At 33.8% G+C, this 26,141-nt stretch overlaps 5 protein-coding genes across 5 annotated transcripts; 3 read left to right on the forward strand and 2 right to left on the reverse strand.

Annotated features, from left to right (window-relative positions):
- The first annotated feature begins 1,428 nt into the window (after window positions 1-1,428).
- On the forward strand, window positions 1,429-6,712 carry LOC145627169 (D-amino-acid transaminase, chloroplastic-like). The gene is made up of 4 exons (XM_081679566.1): window positions 1,429-1,595; window positions 4,984-5,159; window positions 5,460-6,133; window positions 6,521-6,712. Exons 1-4 carry the CDS (start codon window positions 1,506-1,508, stop codon window positions 6,616-6,618), a joined length of 1,038 nt encoding a protein of 345 aa, XP_081535692.1. The 5' UTR covers window positions 1,429-1,505; the 3' UTR covers window positions 6,619-6,712.
- Window positions 3,319-4,342, reverse strand: LOC145627168 (polyubiquitin-like). The gene has a single exon (XM_081679565.1). It carries the CDS (start codon window positions 4,114-4,116, stop codon window positions 3,319-3,321), a length of 798 nt encoding a protein of 265 aa, XP_081535691.1. The 5' UTR covers window positions 4,117-4,342.
- Window positions 6,713-11,317: 4,605 nt separating the features above from the next.
- On the forward strand, window positions 11,318-15,133 carry LOC145629251 (uncharacterized protein At4g28440-like). Its single transcript, XM_081681795.1, has 2 exons — window positions 11,318-11,740; window positions 14,583-15,133. Exons 1-2 carry the CDS (start codon window positions 11,467-11,469, stop codon window positions 14,786-14,788), a joined length of 480 nt encoding a protein of 159 aa, XP_081537921.1. The 5' UTR covers window positions 11,318-11,466; the 3' UTR covers window positions 14,789-15,133.
- A 1,305-nt stretch (window positions 15,134-16,438) lies between these two features.
- Window positions 16,439-17,494, forward strand: LOC145627170 (signaling peptide TAXIMIN 2-like). The gene is made up of 2 exons (XM_081679567.1): window positions 16,439-16,921; window positions 17,054-17,494. Exons 1-2 carry the CDS (start codon window positions 16,722-16,724, stop codon window positions 17,175-17,177), a joined length of 324 nt encoding a protein of 107 aa, XP_081535693.1. The 5' UTR covers window positions 16,439-16,721; the 3' UTR covers window positions 17,178-17,494.
- A 210-nt stretch (window positions 17,495-17,704) lies between these two features.
- On the reverse strand, window positions 17,705-21,429 carry LOC145629252 (putative aminotransferase TAT2). The gene is made up of 7 exons (XM_081681797.1): window positions 20,929-21,429; window positions 19,530-19,869; window positions 19,173-19,391; window positions 18,857-18,916; window positions 18,617-18,772; window positions 18,345-18,438; window positions 17,705-18,084 (listed from the first exon to the last, which is right to left on the reverse strand). Exons 1-7 carry the CDS (start codon window positions 21,255-21,257, stop codon window positions 17,963-17,965), a joined length of 1,320 nt encoding a protein of 439 aa, XP_081537923.1. The 5' UTR covers window positions 21,258-21,429; the 3' UTR covers window positions 17,705-17,962.
- Window positions 21,430-26,141: the final 4,712 nt, after the last annotated feature.

Here is a 26,141-nt window from a genome sequence, read left to right on the forward strand (position 1 = left end):
ATTGAACTAATAGATAGGGATTATTTAATATTGCAAGAAAACTCCTAAGTACAATTGCTCTTTCTGTCAAAAAAAAAAGGGAAATTCTCTTTGGTAACACCATACTTTTTACTTTTCTCAGTGGTGAATCACAAAAAAATTTTATTATCTTTGGTAAACCTAAGTTTTGATTACCAAAGATAATACTTATTTTAATTTAAACACATTAACCATAGTTAGTTTTTATATTTTTGTAAATAATTAAATTATTTTTATTTAAAAAAAAAAACCCAACCCCACCCACTGGTGCCCCAGCCAACCCCAGCCCCCTCCCCTCCGCCAGCGCCACCGCACTTCATTGCCGACTCCACCCACCGTTGCCGGCACCCAAACCCCTTAACGCCGGCGACCATCCCTCATCTCTGAAAACCGCCAGCCGCTCATCCCCCCACCCCCGAAAACCACTAGCCGCTCACCCTCCACCCTCGAAAACCACCAACCTTTCATCCCTCACCTCTGAAAACCGCCAGTCGCTCATCCCCCACTCCTGAAATTCGCCAGCCTTTCATTCCTTATCCCTGAAATCCGCAACCACACCTGGAACCCCTCTCCTATCGGACTCCCCTTCCCTGATTTCCCAATTCCCTCTCCTTCGCCAAATCGGACCCAAACCCACGACCCAAACCACCATCGAAAATCACCGGCGAAAATCAGGACAAAATCATCGGTTTTTGTGGCGAAATTCAACGACACTGCTTCGAGACAAAGGTCGTGGTTTTTGAAACCAATCGGTTTCGAAGGTGGGAAAAGCCCGATTAACGTTTTTGATGGTGGGGTATTAGTCGGATGGGGGATTTCGAGGGTGGTTTCTAGGGTTTTCGGGGAAAAGGGAGGTGGGTTTCAGGGACAGGGGATAGGCGCGGCGGGCTGGGGAGGCCGAGGCGCCGGTCAGGGAGGTGGTTGGGGCATGAGGTAGGTTGCCGGCGTGGTGAATGTTGTTCGGGGAAGGGGTGGGGTTTTTTTTTTTTTTTATAATTTTTAAATTTAAGTTAATTATTAAAAAAATAATAAAACTAACCATGGTTTATGATTTTAACTAAAAAGATGTTAACCATGTTTTAATATTAACTAAATTGCTTCATTAAGTTCACCATTGAAAATTATAATAAATTAAAGTTTATCAATGATAATAAGAATTTTTGCAATTTACCACTGAGAAAATTAAAAAATTTAGTGTTACCATTGAGAATTTCCCAAAAACTACAATTACTCTTACTCCTTTTCAAACAATATGTTAAGCGGCAACCGAATGCTGTGCACAGTGACATGAGTACAAGTGTACAAAATGAATCCACCGACTGCAAAATCGTGCAATATTATGAAATCAGCGATTTCATTTGCTTACATTTCTTCTCTGTTAATCTCTCCGCTTGCTGAAATACTTGTAAATCCCTCTTCCTATGTTTTTTTCGATTTACAGTTTTTAAATTATTTTTTGGATAATTACTGGGAGTTTGTTGATATTTATGTTTGTTGTTTTGGAAGGTGCTATGGCTGGAGCAAATGATGTCAATGCTGAAGAAATCAAACTTCAAGTATTTTCATCCACTAATGAGGTTTTTTTTTTCTTTGTATCTTGGATGAATTATTGGAATAATCTCTCTGTTTTATTAGAATCTACCCGTAGAAGATTAAAGGGTTGCATATTTTCTCTACAATATACTATGAGTCTATGACTAATTAATACTGGTTCCATTCCTTTTTGTTTGCTAAGCATATTTTCTCTAGAATATACCATGATTTATTAATACTCGTTCCGTTCCTTAATGTTAGCTACATTTGGGCAAAAAAAAAAAGAATGGAATGAGTAATGTTTTGCATACCCACTTTCACCAATGTTATGTTTTTTACATAATTCTTATACTTGTAAAAGTGTATCATTGTAATGTTTTCGACTATCAAATTTTTATAATGTATATTTATTGATAGTTAAAGATATTATTGATAATTTTTCCACGTTGCATATATGCAAATCAATGTGGGAACTTATTTTGAATTAACGGTGTACATCAAACACATGGAATATTTCAGTACGTACATTACACTACGTGCCCTTACCTCACAAAACAACCCCATTTTTTTTTTCCAAACACAAGGTTATTAAGTTATCACATATGGTGTTGTTTGGTTTAGATTCGTATCCATGAGAAGTTTGATATCTTAGAAATTAGAAAGTAATAATTCTAATAACTAAAGAGCAGTTTGTTTGGTTGAAATTGAGATGAGTGTAGGAAGTGAAAACATCCTAGAGTCTTATTTCCCACACAATGGGGCAAGTTGTTTACTAGCCTCCCCTAGGTATGTAGAACATCTCACCGACATTTCAACTTCTTATGCTTAACCAAACAATGTTACTCAATTCAAAGGAAGTGAAAAGATATAGGACCTTGGCATTATGATATGAGTCCTACGAGGCTACGACTACATATAATTTTTAAATGATCTTGATACGACCCCTCCATGGTCAAGATTTCATATATTAATGAACAAAATACTCTATTTTTTTCTTCAAAAACATCTTTCTTATTACTACTCGTAGTAATTATAATTTTGGAAGAGTATTAAAAGCAAAACTACCGGTTGAACCTCAGAACAAGGACCACCTTTTCCTTTACATACTTTGTGATTAGTTAAAAGTTAATGCTAATGCAACTTTAAGTTTGTATTGCACAGAGTAGCTGGTAATTTCATTTCACAATTGTTAAAACTTATTTTTTTAAGGTGAACGGAACATTCTATAACACTGCCCGTGTTAAATTAAAGTAATTAAAATTTTACTTAAAAAATGATCTAGCAATTATTGCAGCAATATGAACGAGATATATATCATGCATTAGGGAGGCAATATTCCCATCACCGTTCCAACAATCCGACCTATCATACTAAAAGTACTGAGTACAAGATCGAGTAACAGAACTACAGAAGCTTCATCTAATACCTTCATGTACTATTATGCACAAAAATTCTGAAATGATTACATCTAATAGGTTGCTTCCAATTTTGACAGATATCAGTCAGTCATACATATAGAGTACAAAGTACTTAAAATGAACATCTTTATAAGTTCATAATGATAGGAATACATTCCAATCTTATGTTTATTAATCAGTAAATAGTAGTTTTTCTTACAGACCAGAATAATGTAGTAATGGAACAAATCCCCTAATTTTTTTTTGCTAGTTTAAAAAGCAGTGAATGACTCCTAAAGTCCTAATGCAATCTTGAACAATAAAGCTAAGTTAATGCAGCAGTAGTACAACTGCTGAACAATACAAACCCCTAATATCCATCGTTGCTAATAGTCCCCTTAAAAACATAGAGATAATCTCCATTTTCAACACCGTGCCAACGAAGACTACAATTATTGCGCATAATCCTCTGTTTATGGATGAAAATGTAATCATCCATAGGCAGAATCCTTCTACTTAACAGCAATTGCCTCACCTCATTAACAGTGCTTGTTTCCTTCATCTCTAAGGGTATGCTTGCTGCGTTTAGCAAACTTTTTGAGGTCTGTACCACCACGCTTAGCTTCCTGCAGAGAGGTTCGGCCTTAATCCTGTTCATGCTCTTAAGAAAAACTGTGATTTCTGAATATTCAGTAACCCCATACTCACTCAGATATCGAAATTCTTCTTCCATTTCTACCCCTGAAGTGTATAGTAACATCCTCTTTATCGGGGTACCATCAATAATGTGAATTTTCTCCTTCAGGCTTCTGACTGTTTCTGTTATGTTGTCTACCTCTATGCTTACTTGCCTTGAGGAAAATTTTATTGTGACTGGGATCTTGTTATGGCAGCTAGTGTGCTGACTGTGCTCCAAGTAGTAGTCCATAGGAGGTAATTCGTCGTGAGTAGTGTTCACAATGAGGTCGATTCTTGTGCCCTCGTGAATGATGGGGTAGTCATCCATGTCAAGCCCATCTATTAGTTCAAAGCCTAACACGGAAAGTGTTTGTATGGATACAGGGATGCCTAGGATTTTCGATATTTTGTGTTTGATCTCAAGTACAGGCTCTTGGTGGCTTATTTCTATGGGGAAATTGCTGGTGCTGGTGACTATGGTAACCTGCATTGTATGGGTTGAGAGAATGAGAGAATTTGGAGTGATTATGCTTTAATGTTGGTAGAAGATTATATTTGAGATTCGGTATTAAAAGAAGGTTTTATCATGTTCTTATAATGAATAAGACACTATGGTTTCTGTTCTGTCATTCTGATATCATGTCTTCATGTTTTATAACATGTTCTATATCATGCAAATATGCTTCTTTTGAATGGAAATTGTTGGTCTATGTCAGTTAGCATGCATAAGTCATCTATTGAACTAGAGACTTCAATTTTCCTTTTTTTTGGGGGTTATTAAATGATTAAGTGTAAATTGTAAAATCAGTTCAGTAAAATCATGTTACTTAAGTTGTAAGTTGGAATCTTCTGTCCTAGTATAATTGAGACAATGACTGTTATAAGCTGCAATTTTTGGACCATTTAATTTCTGTTCTATTTGTTAGGGCGGAGGGAAGTAATGCAGCACTTTCTATGTTATGCCTATTAAGGTCCATGGGTGTCTTTTTCTATGGTCTTTATATGTCAAACTGATGAAAGCATGTGAAATGATTAAAAACTTGATTCCTGGTAGTCGTCTTGAAGCTATTAAAGTATGAATTAGTAATAGAAATATGACCATATGCAATTCCAAAAGCCACCTGAGTTTTCTTGAAGAAAGTTTTGGGTGAGATTGTCTCTTAATAATCATTCTCAAAAATAACCAAATCGCCCGTCATATCATTAGTCATGAAATGTCTCATATGAGACTTTGCCGTTTGAGCTTATATGTTTTTGTTTTAAGACTAATTGTTTTATTATTTATTTTTTATTTTTTTGCCTTTTCTCTTATTTTGAGTTACATGTTTCCGTTCCTAACTGCTTTCATTCTGATTAGTTAATTGAAATTCTGAACAAGAAGTGCAATAAAGCTACGGATCAACCCTATCCTGCGATGTATTCCAGCATCTTTGGTGGTATTGTTCTTGATCCTATAATGATGATGATACCTATAGATGATCATATGGTGCATCGAGGGCATGGTGTATTTGATACAGCCATAATTTTTGATGGGTAAGCCACTCAATTGCCATTAGCTTATTTCAGTTTGCTCTTTCAACTAGAACATGAGAAATTGATTGTTAGGCTGTACATCTTTGAAATGTTGAGCTGATTTATAATTTTTAGCAATTCTCAATTGTCTATGTAGAGTGTGTAATCAAAGATAAAAGTATAATGATCCGACGTAATTCAACTACCTACATTTGATCCTGTGACAAAATGACGGTATTGGAGTTCCTTCTTTACATAGTTACTCTCCTAGCATATCATTTGTCATGGATTATATTTGGTGAGGCTCTTTTTACTTTACAGCTTCCTTTATGGCCTGGATGCACATCTTGACCGGTTTCTCAGGTCAGCTTCAGTAGCGAAAATATCTCCTCCTTTTCCTCTGCCTACTCTTCGGAGCATTCTCATCCAACTGACTGCAAAATCAAAGTGCAAGAACGGAACCCTTCGCTACTGGCTTAGTGCAGGTCCTGGGAATTTCTCACTTTCATCTTCAGGTTGTCCTACAACAGCTTTCTATGCAGTAGTTATCAAACATGATTTCTCACAGTGGAAAGAAGGTGTTAAAGTCATAACATCCTCTATTCCCATGAAAACACCGTTATTTGCCACAACAAAGAGTGTTAACTACCTTCCTAATGTCCTTGCTCAATTGGAAGCAGAAGAGAAGGGGGCATTCGCCTCCATTTGGGTTGATGACGAGGGTTATATTGCAGAAGGTCCAAATATGAATGTTGCTTTTGTGAACAATGAAAGAGAGTTGGTTATCCCAAAATTTGATAAGATCCTTGCTGGTTGTACCGAGAACAGGCTTCTAGAACTTGCACCCAAGTTGGTTGAGCAGGGGCGTCTGAAGGCTGTCAGAACAGCTGACACTTCAATTGAGGAAGCAAAAGCAGCTGCTGAAATGATGTTTGTGGGAAGCTCCCTGCCAATTGCACCCATAATTATGTGGGATGGAAAACCCATAGGAAACGGTACGTATTGTTATCTGATCCCTCATCTTTATAGTAGTGTTAGTAGAAATAAGCTGCTTGTGAGTGCTGGCTACTGCACAAATATTTAAAATTAGTTAAGAGAGTTGTAGAGTATTGGGAAAAAGTAGCAGATTTTACGTAGTTTTATTTCACTGAAATGGAATGAAATGGCCTCAATAATGAGCTAAAATAATAAGCTTTGTGTAAATTGGTACCACGCGGTCCATGTCTATGAAGTAAAGTCATGGTATAAGTTTCGTATTTTGCATGAATACAATATAAATTAAGATGACTCCACACACATAATATGAAAGTTTTGGTTGGTCTTTGCTCTTTGATAAACTGCTGTTTTAAGCCTGTATCTTTATATGCTACATCTCTTGGCAGGAAAGGTGGGAGAACTGACTCTAGCACTCTCTGATCTTCTCTGGAATGACATGGGAGCAGGACCTGAAACACATAGGATCCGCATAATTTACGAATAGGATCTGTGTTATGTGTTATCTACGAACCTTACTGATCGAATCATTGCCATCTTGCTTACTAAAGGTTATAAAAGTCCTTGTTCCACTGTTTTTTTTTTTTTTTTTCACAACACTTGGTCCTTTTGTTACACTTGTTACTAAAAATTAGTATATCAATGTTAGCTTAGTTGGCCTTAATGGTCAAGTCTTGAGATCGTTGTATGAGAATTGTTGTCATGAGTAACGAGTTGGGATTGACCCAGCCTTCTATATTTTTACATAAATGACATGAGGTGGGCTGTGGGGGTAAGTCTTTGGCCTCATACGTGACATATGGTTAATCTTTAGGCAATGTGAGACAAGCTAAGCTACGTTCATAGTGAATCCAAATTTGCATTTTTGCCCTTGTCTCACCCCTCTCTCTCCCTCAATCTCACCTAGAACTCAGCTTCAGTTAACTAGATATTGTCAACTACACAAGCACACCACTGGCAACCCGGAATAAGCCACATTAGATAAAAGGAGGGTCTTACACGTTCATTGGTTTTATTTGTGATGTTATAAACGTTGCTTTGCACTAGAGGTTTATTTGTTTGGTGAAAGTGTGGCCCTTGTCATTGTGAGAGAACATTCTAGGGAAGATAGAGAAAGTAGTAATGGGCAACCAGGGTCGTTTCTGAGTTTTTAGGAGCTTAAGGGCAAACTAATAATTAGGGGACCCTATAAATTTGGGTGTTTGCGCGATATACGTAATGTGCGAATACGCTACAATCTAAATAAAGCAGTCATGCGGATGGGACTTGGAAGTATAAATGAAACAAAAACATAAATTTCAGGTCTCGAACCCCAGAAGACAAGGCTAATTAATTCCACTATAAATCTTGCTTTGACCACTAAGCTAGTTTGTTCATTTGTCTAACATTGAAGGAGATTAATTTTTATAACTTAAATATTTTTCCTTGAAATAGCGAATTTGATTTGGGGGCCCTGGGCGACCGCCCGGCTGCCCTGGCCCAGCGACGGCCCTGCGGGCAACAATTGCCTGTACTCCATAGATGGCAGCAACTCAAAAAGAGATTGAGGGGGTAAGCAAGGAAGAAAAGGTGGTAGTTCCAAATTGCTTAGGATGATCACTTTAGCAATTTTAAGTGCTTGTTTGGTTCACATCATCACATGTGGTGTTAACTTTTCATGGGAAGTTCCATTTCACGTAAGTTACTTGATAATTTTTTTTATGAAATACCTGTATAGTATTTGATTGACACTTGCGCACTTTTAGCTCATGGAAATTGACATGAGAATTGTGATTTACTAAGGGTAGGGTAAGTAAGTCATTTTACATGTTGGAATTCCAACTTTTAAATTAAGAAAGTTTCACTTTTCTAATTTTAACCATTTCATGTTAAACAAAATAGCTTGTCTTATACTCCTCTGTCCCTAATTGTTTGCTCCACTTTCCTTTATAAGATGTCCCCAAAAGATTGCCCCATACTACTTTTGGCATGTTTTCCCACTTGCACTCTCTCTATCTCTCTCCTCATTGATAATTGTGTCAACCCATGTGCACCATTTTTTGCCCAAAGCCTTAACAAAGTGGATTTATGGTTTGGAGTAAACAATTGGGGACAGAGGGAGTATATATAAATGATGTTAGTGGTTGTTTAATGGTGAGATTAGATTAATTTATCTTGTCATATAAGATTTTGTTGATTGTTTAAATGGTAGGACAAAATTAAATAAAAGAAGAACCAAAAACAAAAAAACACACACACACCAAAAGCAAATGGGATAAAAAAAAATTTCACCACAAATGTGACAAGAAAAATGTTAATATTTGCTTTTAGTATAAGTTTATAGATTTATTTCTAGCTGTCCAACCAAGCAAGCACCAAATTGGATAAGGATGAACCCTTTTGTCATTCCAAATTTGCATAGTAAAGGTATTTTTGTTAGACAATAGTTATCACGCTTTTGTGAACAAAAAGTCTGGGTAATAATTTATTGTCTTATTGAGATAAGAAGTATTTAACCAAATGAAATAAGACATATTCTTCAAAATATTCTGCCCAATAGAGAGGGTAATAGTGTTGCATATCACCTTGCTAAGATCATTCCTTTCGGGGTTGAACAAGTGTGGGAGAATCACGCTGCGAATGAGATTTATCCGTATGCACTTATGGACACTTTGTCCCTAAATTAATATTATTTGCAACCTGGGTTTCAAAAAAAAAAAAAAAAGACATATTCTTAGTGGGTCTATACTCTATAGGGTCTTGAAAACTCTTTTTATTTTTATTTTTATATTTTTATTTTACTTGTAACACTTTTTATTTTACGCTGTAAATGCATTATCTCAATCATTAATATTTTTAATTACCACCTTCTAAAAATTTGATTTTTTTTTAAAGTATAAAGTGAGACAAATTTAACAAGACCACATATGACTAGATTTTTCTCAATTATAATTCATCAAATCTACTTTAAGTAGTGATGAATTATAAAGTGTTGCAACTAAATAAAAACAAATGAATATACCCGTCAAAAAAAAAATGAATCACTTCATAAGATTATGTTACTATATGCAAAGTTTGAAGCATTTTTTTTTTTACAACAGCAGAAACAAAGGAAAGAAAAATAAACAACTAAAAAGCATCAAAAACAGCCGTAATGGAGAAACTATTCAGTCTAAAGCATATCTTACAACAAACCAAACTCACATCTATTATGATTTACGAATATTTAGGCCATGTTCTTTTGATCTAAACTTAAGTTACTATTTATCGTAAATATTTAAATCATTTTTACTAATTGAAATTTATTTTTACCAATTTACTACAACAAAGAAAATATATTTAATATAATTGAATAAGAATTAACCACAAGAGCTAAGAATCTAAATACATGTATATAAGAATTCGGCATATTCTCAATTTGTTACTTCATACAACTTCATGAGTGATTTCGTCACTTTGTAATTTTGAGAGGAAGAAAGTTATTGTGATAATTTCGTAACCAAAATTCGAGCAATCAACTTCAATCGCAGTCCCCTCATAACTTAATACTATACCAAAAGCATAGATCACCCATAACTCGATACTATACCAAAAGCATAAAATCAAAAATCGAGCAATTGTTTCATAGTATGCCATAAGCATAGAACACCTACATATACATCATCGGAAGGTCAAAGATCTAGAAAAATCCCGCAAAAGGATCAGAACAATTAAAATTCACCATCCTAAAAATCCTCTCATGAAAAGGGAGAAATATATATGACTTGAATGAATTGAAACCTAAAAAAGAAAAAAAAAAGTAATATATAAATAAAAATAGGGGTCCACCATCCTTATCCTTAACAATGGTGGATAGCAACCTCTTAAAGGAAAGGACTAGGGTTTACTGAGATTTTAAGAGATTTAGAATTTTTTTTTTTTTTTTTTTTTTTTTTTTTTTTTTTTGGTGAATTAAATAAGCCAAACTATCTTTTATTATGCATATAACTATAATTTATGGATTTTAATACTTTGAAATTACATATGTGAAATGAATCTAACATGATCATACTCGCTTTTTTGTTAAAAAAAATAAAATAAAATCAATTCAGATTAGGGTAATTTCAATTGTAAATTGAAATATACAACCGGCAAAAGTATTAGTTCATTTGCACAAAATGAACAGATTTATTTCCCTCATTTTTCTTGATTATGTTCATATGTGTTAAATGAGCTGTTAAATGAGTGAATTTGTCAAGCAATGATAAAAGCAAAACCAACCTCTCATCTGTGCAAAAACCGATCGATTTAACTAGTTATATAATGCGTGAGTAACCAAATCTGACATAATTTTGTACGAGGCTATGTTGTGTCCTCAATACATTTGACCGATAAAATTACTTGCTCATTTACACAGAATGAGAATAACCTCGCTTGATTATGTTCATTTGCACTAAATGAGCAAATTTGTATGGGAATAAGCAAAACCAACCTGCCCATTTGTTTAAGTAAACAAACCTCAAACCCGATTTAACAGGTTTATTAATGCATAAGTTGCCAAACCAGACATAGTTCCATGCGAGGCTATGTTGTGTCATCAATACATACAACCGGCAAAATTATTTGCTCATTTGCACAAAATGAGCAGAATCTCACTTATGATCGTTTGTACGAAATGAGCAAATTTGTTAAGCAATTATAAAAACAAAATCAACTTGTTCATCTATTTGTGCAAATAAACAAAATACAAATCTGAAACAAGTTGTACATTGTATGATTTGCCAAATCAGGCACACTCCCACATGTGTTTATGTCGTGATGGCAATATAGCCAGCAAAAACGTTTGCTCATTTGCACAGATTGGCAGAATTGTTTCCCTCATCTCGCTTGATCATCTATCAAGCTACGGTAAAAGCAAAACCAAACTTCTCATCTATTCGTGCAAATAAGCAAATTACAAACCTGACTCAACCGGTTGTACATTGTTTGAACAGTAAAGCTACTTAAATCAAACACAATTCTATATTTGTCTATGTCGTGCTGCGAACTCATGCCCCTCAAATCAATTTAATCAATCATAAGCTATTGTTGTAAAATCTTTGTCAAACCATGACAATTACTTGAGTCGTTAGTCTTATCCATGATTATCAATTTATCATGGCTAATTGGCTAACAACCCTTGTGCTACTAACCAAACGCTACAACTCCCCCAATAAAACAACGAAAACGATTGAAAACGCTCCTCATTTTAAAACCCCTTGAACAACAACACTCCCAGATAAATAGAGAGAGAAAGAGAACAAACATTTTCTTCGATCTTCAACATTTCTAGGGTTAGGGTTTTCGAAATTCAGCCGCACCACAACCAAATTCAACGATGTCTTCCGACAACAACACCACCGCTTCTTCTCAGCAGCAGAAGCCAGGAAATGCGCCGACGAAGCCGCCACTGAGAAAGCCTACTTTCATCAAGGTCGACCAATTGAAGCCTGGTACTAGCGGCCATACTTTGACCGTCAAGGTTCTAAGCTCTAACACCGTTTTGAAGAGAGGAAGGGTTGTTTCTCAGAATCTTCGCAATACTCGAATTGCTGAATGTCTTATTGGTGATGAAACTGGTACCATCATCTTCACCGCTCGCAATGATCAAGGTATGGTTTTTGATGGGTTGTATTTCTTTCGTGTTAATTTTCGAAATTTAGGGTTTAATGTGTTCAATTTTTGGATGGGATTGTTTTTTTGAAACCCTAGTTTCATGAATTGGGCATTTATTTGAATTTTTGTGTTTGATTGTTTTTATTGGTTTGTCATTTTGAGTGATATGGTTTTATATAATGGGTTACGTCATTTGTTTCAGATTTTTGTTGGGTTTAAAGAGATTATATGCAGAACACCCATGAATATTTAAAGTATTTTTGTACATGTGCACCTGAAAAGTCAAAATTTAAACACTTCAAAATTGATGGATTTTCTGGTATTTTATAAAGGGTTTTAGTTTTATATGATTTGGTGGAGGGATATGTTTTTCTGGCAATAAATTGATAGGGAAACAGGTAATTGTAACTTTTGATATGATATAATGGTCCATATCTTTGATGTGTCAAGGATTTTCGGCACAAATTTGAAATAATTTACACTATGTCCTTAACGGCCCATTTGGTAGCCGGTAATGAATTTTTAGTGTAAACTAGGAAGAAAATCAACAATATAATCCCAATGGTAATGCAATTTTATCCTCAAGGGTGTGTTTTCTTCATAATTTTCATTACCATCCATTGTCACTTGGGAGGATGTATTAGGTGAAATTTCTAAAGAGAAATGGTCATTTTGGGGCGAGCTAGCATTACCATATGAATGAACCTTGATTTTCATTACAAATTTACATAAAAATTCATTCCCATTACCTTCATTTATGACCACCTACCATACGGGCAGTAAATAGAATGTTTCTATCCTTTGTTATATGTTTGTGTGTGCATTCCTAAGCTGCTCCGACAAGGATCAAGTACTACTATTATTGATATTGGCAAGTGTTATATTGAGTTCTCAGTTATACCCACATTATTTAATATACGTGCTACACTGCAACGGTTTTAGTAAATGCAAAATTGTGTCTACTGTCTGTCTATCTTGCATTTTTTATTTTGTTGGGGATGCATAATCAGGGCCCTTTTCACCTCTTACAAGTCATTGCACAAAAATGGCCTTGCAAAAGGAGTGAGAATTTGGAATGAATGATTTTTTCCCCCCCTTAAAAAATAGGATGAGAAGACAGTGTTACACTTTTATATATCGGTTCAACATGACAATTATAATTAATAAATGACTTCCTATTTTGTTCTGGAAAATCAAATTTGAAGATGTGTTCTCTGATATTTAGATTTGAAGACTAGTGGCCTTAGTAGCTATGAAGCATGTATTTTTGTCTCTTGACTTAGTTTCTGTAATGTGTTGGTAGTTTTAATTGCTAATTGTGAATAAGTCCTCCCCCCCCCCCCCCCCCCCAACAAAAAAAAGGCCTTTGTTCCTCAACTTAGTTTCTTTAATTTGTAGGTAATTTTGTAGTTGGTGGTTGAGGTGAAATTGATTTGTGCTTGGTTTTCAATATTTTTTTTTCTGATATTTTTTGTGCTAATGCACAAGATTGTGTAATGCATTAATATCAGTCATTATTACTTTGTTTGTTGCTCAGTGTTGAAGTTCAGGTTATTCAAAACATTTTCCTCTTAAATGTAAAATTACTGCTTGAGTTAGAGAAGAGAGAATTATATATTGGCTCTATTGTCAATCATTAGGATCATAGTTGACAATGTTTTTACGGATATAGATTGTTAATTTGGTTCTTTTTATGTATCTTTTTCATGAGTTCAGATTACACAACTTGTATTGGTGATGAAGTATCTAGATGCATCATTATAGCTGTGATTCTTGTGGATGTGGATGCTTGCATCATGCCGTTGTGATCAAAAATTGATTAAAAATATTTACAATATTTCAATTAAGGAAGCGTTGAGGTGATGTGTGGATTTTTTTTTACTGCTGGTTTCTGATGTATGGACTCTCTGATTACATGTTTCAAGCTTATTTGATTTCCTTGAAGTGTTTGCTGATTGCTCCTGTCCTTTTTTGCGGCGTTTTTGCCTTGTTGCTGTCAGATATTAAATATATCAAAATAGAATATGATTCATGCGCTATTTGAAAAGCTTTTATCTTATATGCTTCGTGAATGAGAATTGGGGTTGTGGCTTTGTTGTTTGATTACTTTATATGGCACAGGCGTGTATTAAGTATTTTATTCCCCAAAAAATTTCTGAATTACTGTTGAGTATTAGTTTGGGCTCTGATGACGGAAAAATGATGATGATAATTTCTTGGTGTCTTTAAAGAGTAAGGGCCCTTGTTTTGTCGGAGATAGCTTAAGCATAAATCTAAGCAGAGTTGAGGTATGCCTCTCGGGATAGTGGCTAGTTTTGAATTGATGTGCTGGAGTACCTGAATGATCAGGTGCAAGAACTTCTTTTGTTCTAATGGCTTGCAATATAGATCCATCAGAAATACGAAGTACTATTCTACAGTATATTCTTATGCATACAAGTTTCTGTTTGTTGATGTTATGGCTTCTTTTCATGCTTTCATCCTTGTGCATACTAGTTTCTGTTTGTTGATGTTTGGCTTCTTTTCCTGCTTTCATTATTGTGCTGTGCTATCTACTGATCTCCCTAGAATTTGTTTTTGCATTTAATTCTGTCTGTCTCCACCTAGTCAAAAATAGTAAAAAGAGTTGTGAAATGTAATAGTCAACGAGATGACAGTATGACATAGGTCCAGGATGTAGAACTTGTAAATTATGAAGGTACTTGGTTTACCTTATTTATCTGTTAAGCATGGTAGTTTTGAGATGTTGCTTACTCATTTGTTTAATCATGATGGTTTGGAAATGTTGCTTTTGCTGCTCGTTTGCTTACATGCTCCTTTGTCTTCCCTGCTGTCCAGTTGACACCATGAAGCCTGGTACCACTATTATTGTCCGAAATGCAAAGATTGAGATGTTTAAGGGAACTATGAGGCTTGTAGTTGACAAGTGGGGCCGAATTGAAGTTACTGAACCTGCTGATTTCATCGTGAAAGAGGACAACAATCTCTCCTTGATTGAGTATGAGCTTGTCAATGTTACTGATGGGGGACAGAGCGGACAGTAATCTTTGAGCTGGTAAATATTTTCAAGTGTGAAGAAAGTTTTGGGGTTAGTCTAACTTATCCGGTTATTATGTGCTTCAGCAATTGGTGAAGGGCTTTCTTAATTAAAATGATTAGTAGGAATATTGGTTATTGGTATAGATATATGCTAAAGCCACAATGGGGTATAACTTTCGTAATGTGGTATCTAGATTATGATGTTCTGTTAATGCTTTGGCTTGTTGATGGACATGGGATTGTAAAAAAAAAAAATATTGGTGTTAATGATGATGATATATGCAGTATATGCTTATTAATATCCCCGTTATTGACTTTAAACTTTTATGTACTAAATTGGCCAATGTTCATATCGACGTGCCTTAACAGCTTTGGTAAATACAAGGTGATAATCTTGTCATGTATAATGTCCTATGGTAGCTTACAAAGTTCTTGCTAGACGGCAAGTACAAATTGGAGTGTTACTGAGTAGGAGTGAGAAATGAGAAGAGATTAGGGTTTAATTAATTGCTATTTGTCATTCCATAATGGGGTTTTCCTAATCATTCTCCTTTGAAGGAGAGTAACCCAAAAGCTAATGGTGCTGCAACATTGGGACCCTTGGATGTTTGTCCATGATGTTCTTGATTAGGACTCTACAAATTTGATTGGATCTACATGTTTGACATTTGTCTAGTTTTTCAATTTTTGAAAATCTTTCATCATATAGGAAGGAAGAACTTTTTAAAGATGGATAACGTAAAATAGTAGATGAGTAGAATGAAGAACTCTCTGCTGTATGTATTAATGGTCCTCTATTTCCTATTTTCTTAATCCTATAAACAAATACTACTTATCCCCCAATACGTAGTATATTTGAAAATTATAAATTATTTATTTACATTTTCTTTGGTCCCAATTCCAAGCTCTAAAATTCATTTATAAATGAACACAATGTGATTAATGCCTATAAACTATTGTTCTTGGTCATAAGTTTTTTTGGAGAGGAATGTTAGTGGACTATTGTTGACAAAAATTGAATAATAAAAAGTAATTAGAATAATTTATTGTTTTAAATTATGACGATTGAGAATAATTTATGGTTAGGAATTAGGATGATGATCTTTGATGTCAGGGAGACAGGGATCCTAGGTTCGTTTAAATACTAGTGATGTAATCGTTTTCCATACTTTATATGACTAGTAGTGATGATTTTGTTGCAAGCTTTGAGCACTCGGTTGGTTGGTTGGTATGGTTATTATCTTAGCAACGACGGAGGGGAACACTTCTGCGTTCCCCTTCGTTGTCGGAGTACACCCCAACGTCATGTAGACTCCCTTGTGTCAAGCCAATTTGGCCCTTTTTTGCCCTGATTGTAAAAATCATCACGTTCGTTGATTAATAGTGGAAAAAAAAGGCAATAGACCCAACTTTTAAAAATGGACGCTTTCATTTAAGAGCAAAGGGAGTACAAAAAATATGTATGAAATTGATTCGATGTAGCTATGCCCATCAACAATTTTTTTTTTCGAAAACTATTGATTAAAGTTTGATTACCTTAGTTAACATTAAAATAGCGTTAATACAGCAATAAAGTATTTTAAAATGGATTCAATTATACTCTAATATTTATGGGATTTCATGGTAGCATAGTAACACAGAACAATAATTGATTATATTGTATAATGACATATATATATTAAATTATTATAAGGATGGAATAATACCCTACCTGGATGTTGAAGGTTTAGATCACTAATTAACAATAAGAAGAATTATAAAACTAAGTCAAAGTTTTCACACCTGATTCTCCATCTTTAACATTTTCCTAACTGTCTACCATTACCTTTCCCTTCCCTTTTGCCCTGGAAAACTAGCTTAAAGCAAGCTTCTTCTATTTGAAGCATATTTGCAAACCAAACGCCTACAATCAAACGTCAAATTATTCGCCTTTCTACAATGAAAGGAAACAAAACAGAACTAGAAGCTCAACATTATCATCAACAACAACTGCCACAGCATGATCATCACCACCACAAAGAAGAGGAAGAAGAAACAAGGCGGCGAGGTTGCCGGCCTATAGCAGCCATGCTTGGATTTCCATTTGCTATATCTGCTTTTCTGTTATCTCTTGCTGCTGGTATTGTTTGGATTCTTGGGTATGTTCACTTTTCCTACTCTGTCTTTCAGTTGTCACGTTACTAGTTCAAATTACACTATTAACACAAAATTATAATGTTAAAGAGGTATTTCGGGTTTGTGACTTTGTTTTTATTTATTTTTCTGAACAGGTCAATGTTGAGTTATGTGTGCCCATGTTTAAGCTGTTGTGCAGATCTTGCAAATAAAGCCATGGAAATTATAAAGCTTCCTATTACTGTATTTAGATGGTTTGTTGATAAGATTCCTTGCTGATTTGGTTTGTTCATAGTTTTTAATTTCAGATTTCCAATATTTGACTTTGTTTATTTAATTAAATTTATTATAAATATAATTTTAATTTGTGAAACTTGTTGCAACCACCATTTTAGTATGTATCTTCTAAGGTAAGCATACCTTATTTGTTTATAATTTTCAGATATTTTTTGTATTGCCGTGTTATTAGTTGCTTTATGCATTTTAAAAAATTCCCATCCAATTGAATTCGAGCCAATTCGTCTATTGTTTTTGGCAGATAATATACAAAAGACCCATAATTTTGGGCAAGATTAGCCAACTGGTGGGACCTTGGGAGCACTAGATCTAGGATGCCATGATGTAAATTAAATCCGCCACTGCACATATACACATGATATTATATTGTATTTTGATGATAGAGCCACAAAGAATAATGATATATGTATTTTTTTTAATAAATAATGATATTTATATACTATACATCAAAAACATGTCGATTTAAAGTCATGAATATGATGAACTTTTAATGACTTTACGAGCTTAACTTAAAATAACGTGTATATTGTATATCGATTATCAATTTTTGTTTTTGCAAATTCTATGGCCTTGACAAATTGGCACATAGTATATATTGCGGTAACCCTATATGCTAAATTTTGTTTATAGTTCCTTTTTTTTTGTAAGGAAATAAAAACTAAGTAGGACTATATAAAAGGTCCATTGTTTCTTGGTTCTTAGTCTTAATCTATTTACAGTTCTTAGCAATAATAGGTAGGCAATTGGGCAGCATATGTTCACTAGTTTCAATCCAGTTGATAGGCATGCCTTGAACAGAAAGAATTTATCCTTTGTATTGCTTCTTCGAGCGAGGCAGGATCAACAGCGAAGGTGATCCGAAGCCAATCTTTCATTCCTACTGCAACTCCTGCAACATCAATCCTAGTATCTGTTAGCACTTAATATCATTGATGTATCTTTCTATTAAGGTTTATAGGAGTTGGAAGGGATACTTTATGTTATAATGTGATATATGAATGATCATGATGTATGAGAGATGAACATTAATGGAGGCGGTTTGGCCCCATTATTATGTTTATTGCTAGCTTAGGTGTTCTAATGTGAAGACGAGAACTCAGGAAAAGAACTAGATATACTCGTATACATATTGGCTGTTTTGTTACATACCTGGAAGAATGATGACTGATTCCTCTTTAGCCAACCTAAAACAGAAGTCAATATCATCACTGATATCTTTCAATAAAGAAAGATTCAATTTTACCTGCAGAAATTATTGCAATAAAATCAGTCATTGATTCCCAAATCATGCTTTCAGAATTTTCAGGTTAGAAAACTGCCTATGATGAAGGGCCTCGGGTACCACCCCATAGGACTTTACCAACTAAATTAGTTGACATTCAATAGCATGATCGAATCATAGTATACGACAAAAAACTTACCATTACAGCCATTGAACCCTCTGGTTTCTGAGGACAATTGAGGCAGGGGATCTTATTTATGCCCTCAAAACACAACTCCGATGTTTGCTTCAGAATGTTAATATTTTTCTTGAAGAAAGCATCATCGGTTTTCTCTAGGATTTGTGGCACTGCTGCCTAAAAGTAGAACATTAGATTTTAGTATAGAGCAAAGTAAAGGTTTAAAAATATTAGTACTAATTAAGCTTTACAAAATGAAACCTGAACAAATGTTGGTGGTCCTCCATAGATGTCAAAAATCTTTTTCAATCGCTCCATGACCTGAGAATGATGCAAGACAAACACATAGCGTTAAGTAACACCTATTGATTGAGTATATAAGTATTACATCACACTCCTTGAGTAAATCCTAGCTTTACAAGGCTCAAGAAGATAGATAGAGTTGAGCTTAATTAGCTCGCGAATCAGCTTGGCTCATTATCACCCGTAGTTTAGAGAGCCACAATTCCAATCATGATTAAACTGACTACTATTTCGGAAAAATTGAAGGGAGCATGAGTGTGCATAAGATGTAAACCTTAGGCTGCTTAAAGATGGCAGTGGGATCAGTTACAGCAAGCCAACCAAGTCTCCAACCAGGGACTAACCATCTCTTCGACAAAGATCCGAGAGTCAGAACAGGAGCAATTGATCCAAATGTTCCCATTGGCACAAATGGGTTCTTCCCAAAAGCAAGATGGCCATAAACTTCATCAGCAATGACTATAATTCCAAGCTTCTTTGCAACCTCTGCAATCTGAAATGAAACAGAATTAACATTCTAGTGACATAATTTCCCTTTTTCTAACTAGATATGTTATGTCATATCAAATAAGTTATTGTGCAATCGTCTCATATACATTCCAGAGCCAATGCATTGAGGTAAAAGGCTAACCCGTAACAAGTGTTGGAAAGAGTAAACATTTCCACACGGGTTTCCAGGGTTGATGACAACAATTGCAACAGTGTTCTCATCAGCAAGAGTTTCAACGGCGTCAAGGTCTACTTCCCAGCTCCTAGCAGGAAGAAGGTTGAAGTGCCTAACCTCAAGTTGCCTAAAGGAAGCACAAAGTTGGTAGATTGGGAAGCCTGGTCTAGGCACCAATATATTGGCACCCGGGCGTGCAAGTATAGACAGTGCTATATCTATGGCATTTGTGCACCCCGATGTCACGAAAACATCTTCCTTGGTTAAATTGTATGGCAAATCATGAGACAAGTAGTCAGCTATTGCCCTGTCCAACAAACACATGCGATACAGTTAATTTTTATTGGAAACCAAGGCAAAAGCGGGCGACAATTAGGCATATTACCTAGAAGAATCACAATTACCATCTAACCTTAAGGCTTCGATTGTAGGATTCGAACCTCAAACCTTTATGTTTGTCAAGAGGGTATTAATTTAATTTGTCAAGAGGGTAGTAATACACAAGTAAATTTGTCAAGAGGGTAATAAATTTCATTTGCATTGATTTTCTAACCAAGAACAACACATAGAAACAAGGAAGGACTGATTTATTAGAATCTTCAGCAAAAATGCATGACAGAGGTAATCAAATGTAAATGTGTTAAATGTATTGTACAATTGTAAATTACAAAAAGATTGTACTTGTAATTTCTAAGTCACCTGTATAAAAAGGTTATAATTGACAAATTTGTACATAAAAAAAACCCGTGATAACAAAAAGAAAAAAAATGACTTTTCTAGAAAAGTCTTCTTTTTTCCTCTAATAAGTTGGTAGTAATTTTTTTTTTTTTTTTTGACAACAGTTGGTAGTAAAATTCAAAGAAAACTAACAATACAAATTCCCCCTCAATTTATTTTGTAATTATGTACGACTCACCATAAAAAATTTGCCAACTTTATCCTATCTCCCTAATTTACCTTTTTGAATCTTTTTTTTTTTTTTTTTTTTTTTTTTTTTTTTTTTTTTTGAATCAACAAAACCAAAGGCAAACAATGGTATTAGTTAGATTATACATTTACACTCTTGACCCAAAATCAATTGGTAATAGGAGTAGTAGTTCCATGACAGCGATTAATGCTAAACCAATTCAATCTCTTTCGAAGATTCAACCAATTTGAACAAACCACTTCTAGTAAGTTTGATTAACGAGAATATAATAAACATTGAATGAACAATTCAATCTCTTAATATTTGATTAGCTAATAGCTAGTTTCATGTTTCTCTTGTTCATTCAAAAATTGAGGGAAAAAATGCATCAAAAACCCAAAAAAAAAAAAAAAAAAAAAAAAAAAAAAAAAAAAAAAAAGAAGAAGTTAGTAGCATTACTTTCTAGTTTGTGGAAGACCTTGAGTAGGAGCATAACCATTGAACTTAGCCGAGGACAATGCATCAACCACACCTTCCATTGCCCCATTACTCGTCGTAAAGCACGAATACGCCGTCGGATCGCCCATTCCTAGAGAAATCACTTCTTTCTCATCATCCTCATCAATTTGCGACATTATTAACCCAATAATCCCTTTAATGGTTATCATATTTTGTGTTTTATCATCAAAATTGTTATTATTATTGTTATTCATCACCTCTTGGTTTGTCAATATTGACGCATCCTTCATGTCTTGGTAGTTCTTTTGTGGTAAATGTACTTGAACCATTGGCTTTTTGTTGGGGAGGTTTTGATCAACTTGTAAACGATTTGAGCAATGTTGCTTATGCCACGGGACAAGTAATGTGAGACGGAGGGAGTATGATTATTGAAACAAATTTATGTTTGGGCGATATAAACTAAAAAAAAGGTGGAGAACAAGAAGACTACGAAAGATCGTAGCTAAAGATTGGATATTAACCGGAGATTACAATGTTATAGCAATATAACATCCACATGTTATTGTTTGTCCTTTATTGCATGAGTACAGCAGATTTTTGAATAAAGACAAATTCAGTTGAAGACAAATGGTTTCGTGGTTAAACGGTTCTACTCGTGGATGTACAAGCATTCATAAATATTTTATTTTCTTTAAAGGTTCGTTTATAAACCTATAATATTGGTTTCATTTTGGACCTTTTTTTTATATGTGAAGAATAAAATTGGTCTCATAATTTAATTCAACATTTGTCATATGTATGTATGAAGCTAAGTTGAGATAATATCTACTTTTTCCATTTTTGAAATTATGGTTACATTTATTGATGGAGTATGTTCAACTCGATAATTTAGAAAGTAAAAGATATGGAGTAACTTGAAAAAGTGTTTACCATTAAAGTGTTAATTGGCTCACTTGATAATTTAAGTTTCTTACCTCAAATCCTACAAGTTTAAGGCTTGAATTTACCTAATGACTAATGAGAGTGTTTTGGGGTAGGGATTTCCTTACCTTTTCCTTTACTCCTAAGTGTCTGGCCCACATTAAGTTTAAGGTCTTGTCTAGTTGCAAGACCTAGGTGATTTAATTCCTACATTATGTGGGAAGATGATTTTTTTTTTTTTTTAAAAAAAAAAAAAAAAAAATTTTACGTATATTTTCATTATATAAATCTTTTTATGAAAGGATTAAAATATTTTTATCATATTAATGTTTAAAATTGTGCATAAATATATGTCGGTTAAATTGTTACTTTGTACTAATCTATCCTAATACTAATAATTGTTTTGTAAATGCGGGTGTATCACGTGCATGGTACACCCGAAAAACATTACCCTATGAATAAAATAACATTACCTATAAATAAAATAACATTAAAATTAATAAAAGAACGTAACCTTATCAAAGAATATAACGTCATTACATATAAATAAAAGAACATTACCTGCAAATAAAAAAAGTCATAATCATAATAATCTATTATACATTATAAACGAACATAGAGTACATCAAAAAGAACATTACATATGAGTTATTTTTTTACTCACCATATAGTCATATACCCATGAAATTTTCAAATTCACCATATGCCCTTGAGTTTAAACAAAATGTCACCACATGCCCAAATGACTAACGGACATTAACTCCGTTAGTCATTATGGTTAAGTACACCACGTGGCTGGATATGATTGGTTATTTTTTAAAATTATTTAACTAAGAATTAAAAAATTCACCCCAGACAGCCACCCTCCCCACCCTCACCCTTGCCGGCTACCAGATCCCTACCCTCACCATCGTCAGCGCTCAGACCTCCTTGCCCCTGCGCCGACATCTCTCGCCGCTTCTCCCCCCCCGACATTTCCCTGCCCCTTCCCTGAATTCAACAAAAAAAAAAGACTTTAAAAAATCGACCACCATCCCCGCCTAGCCAACAACACCCCTACTTCATCCCCGCCCAGCCCAAACACCCGTGTCAGCGCCGCTCACTACAACCTTTCCCTATCGCCACCCCTTTCCTCGAATCACCATTTCCCCCTCCACGTAACCCCAAGAAGCCCTTCCCCAACCTCTGAAATCCCAACTCAAACCCAACATACTGTGGGAGAATTAAGATGTCGATAGCAACAGATGAATTAAAGAACGAAAGGAGGGATCGGTGTCATAGCCATTGTTGTTTTTGTCAGAGGAGAGAGGTGGAATCATCTTCACCGACGAGATCGACATGATGAAGAGGAGAGTGGCGGTTTTAGATTTCAAGGATGGGGACGGTGATTTCTAGTTTTACGGAGAGGAAAAAAACTCAGGGGCATTTTTGTGAATTTGAAAATTGTCGTGGGTATATGATGAAAAAAAAAACTCAGGGGCATTTTTGTGAATTTGAAAATTGTCGTGGGTATATGATGAAAAAAAAAACTCAGGGGCATTTGGTGAAAAATCTGCATATAATAAACTAACATAATTTATAAATAAAAAATTATTACACATAAATAATGGCCCGGAAAAACGCTACTACCCAAACCCATGGAAAAAGATGATGAACAACAATGGAAGTGCCAAAATTTTAAATAATCAAATAATTTCATGATAATAAAACTTCATATGAACAACAAATAATGGCAAAACACAAAATATAGATAAAAATAGCAAGCAAAGAGAGTTCACTATTGAAGCACAACCTAGGGTTTCAAATTTATGAAGTAGAACAAAGATGAACAAAGAAAGAGAAATTACACCTCAAATGAGTATAACACCCTTGTAAAGTGACTTAATAGTGAAAATCAAGCAAGTAAAACGCTCAACTGCAAATTCTTTAGTCAAAATAAAAAATACCCAAAATTCTCAAATCATGAAAAATTCGAAATTGTGGTTGTGAAATTTGGATTTTTTAGAGTGTAAAATCAAGTAAAAATTGTGTTTTAGGGTGATGAATTAAACACATAAAAGCTATAAAAATCAAGAAATAAAATGAAAGAAGAAGTCATTAGAGGGAAAAGAGAGAGTGTGTCGAGGAGAGAGAAAATGAATGGGTGAAATGAACATTACATATAAATTTCTTCTTTAAAGAAAAAAAAAACAGTATATTTAAATAAGGAAAAATTATCAAAAATAATACAAAATTTCACCCGTTCGCTCAAAACAAGTTGAACTTTCAATTTTTTCTAGATAATACAAATTTTGAAGGATGTTCGCTTTAAAGAAGTTATGACCGGTTAGTGACTTGATTAATAGCTACATGAGACACTTGTCATTATTTCATTGGTTCTATAATTTAATTTGATTTTTTTTTAATTTAATTTTTTTATTTTTTATAAGATTTAAATTTTATTATTATTATTATTATTATTATTATTATTATTATTATTATTATAATATTATTATTATTATTATTATTATTATTATTATTATTATTATTATTATTATTATTATTATTATTTTATTATTATTATTATTACTGAACTGCATGCTATTCGTCGCTCCCATTTTACAGGGTAACGCTCCCATTTTGACTTGAATGGACAAATATGCCTTTTATGCAATTTGTGTTATAAAAAGAACTTCGTTCCCCATTTGGACACATTATATGAAACGGTCCCCTTACATTACGACCTTGCTATCCCGAGTCCACTAAATCGGTCCCCACGACCTTAAAACCAAATCGGTCCCCACGACCACCTTAATTTCTTTTATTTAAAAAAAAAATCATAAAATTTTCCGACGGGTCTTGGGTCATGGACGGCGAGTGGAACATTCGTACGCCGGAGAATGCGTCGGAAAATTCTGTAAGTTTTCTGTTTTTTTTTATTATTATTTTCTGAAAATAGGACATCCGCCTAAAATATCCGGATGTCCCTAGGTAGATCCGCCTAAAATTTTCGGATCTACCATGGAACATCCGGAAATTTCAAGCAGAAGGAGGGATCCGCCTGAAAAATCCGGATGTTCCATGGTGGATCCGGAAATTTTAGGCGGATCCACCTAGGGACATCCAGAAATTTCAGGCGGATGTCCCTTATAATTTTTATTTTTTTTTTAAATGTTAATTACGTTATTTTTTTTAAAAAGTTAATTAAGTTTTTTTTTTTTTTTTCGTGGTCTTGTGATTGTTGTCGTGATTAAGTATTTGATAATTAATGTAATTATTATTGTTTTGTATTAATATGATTATTAGTAATATGATTATTTTTTGTAACATTATTATTATTATTATTATTATTATTATTATTATTATTATTATTATTATTATATTAATTAGTAATTAATGTTATGGTATTATTGTTTTGTATTTGTTGTTATAATTGTTTATTATTATTTTTAATATTATTACTAATATTAATATTATTATTTTTATTATTATTATTATTATTATTATTATTATTATTATTATTATTATTATTATTATTATTATTATTATTATTATTATTATTATTATTATTATTATTATTGTTATTGTTTTGTATTTGTTGTTATTATTATTATTATTAGTATTGTTGTTATTATTATTATTATTATTATTATTATTATTATTATTATTATTATTATTATTATTATTATTATTATTATTATTATTATTATTATTATTAGTAGTAGTAGTAGTAGTAGTAGTAGTAGTAGTAGTAGTAGTAGTAGTAGTAGTAGTAGTAGTAGTAGTAGTAGTAATTTTTAATTATTTTTAGAGTATATTTGTTTTGTAATTGTTGTTATTATTATTGTTGTTGCTATTATGATTGTTGTTAGCAGTATTAGTTATTAATGTTAATATTATTATTAGTTGTAATACATAAATATTATAATTAATATTATAAAAAATTACATAATGACATAAACCATGTTTTGTTTAATTTGTATAAGATATGGATTCTGAGGAAGGCGGTGACGGTGTGAATTATAGTGGGAATTTTGTCACGGATACGTTTTTTCCAACATTTGACGATGCGGTTACATGGGCTGATGGTGTTTCCATAAATTTGGGATTTATTTTGGTGAAATCGTCTTATAACAAAACCAGAGATGGTCGGCTGTATCGGTATTTGCGATGTGATCGGTCACGAAGGAGCAAGCCGAGAGATTTGGAGAATGCGATACGGAAGGACACAAAAAACCAAAGCTAATGGTTGTCCATTCTACATCAAGATATATAATGAAGTCAGCACCGACAGTTGGAAGATCATTGCGAAA

The sequence above is a fragment of the Chenopodium album genome, chromosome 4 (assembly GCF_948465745.1).
Source record: "Chenopodium album chromosome 4, dcCheAlbu1.1, whole genome shotgun sequence".
NCBI classification, from domain to species: Eukaryota; Viridiplantae; Streptophyta; class Magnoliopsida; order Caryophyllales; family Amaranthaceae; genus Chenopodium; species Chenopodium album.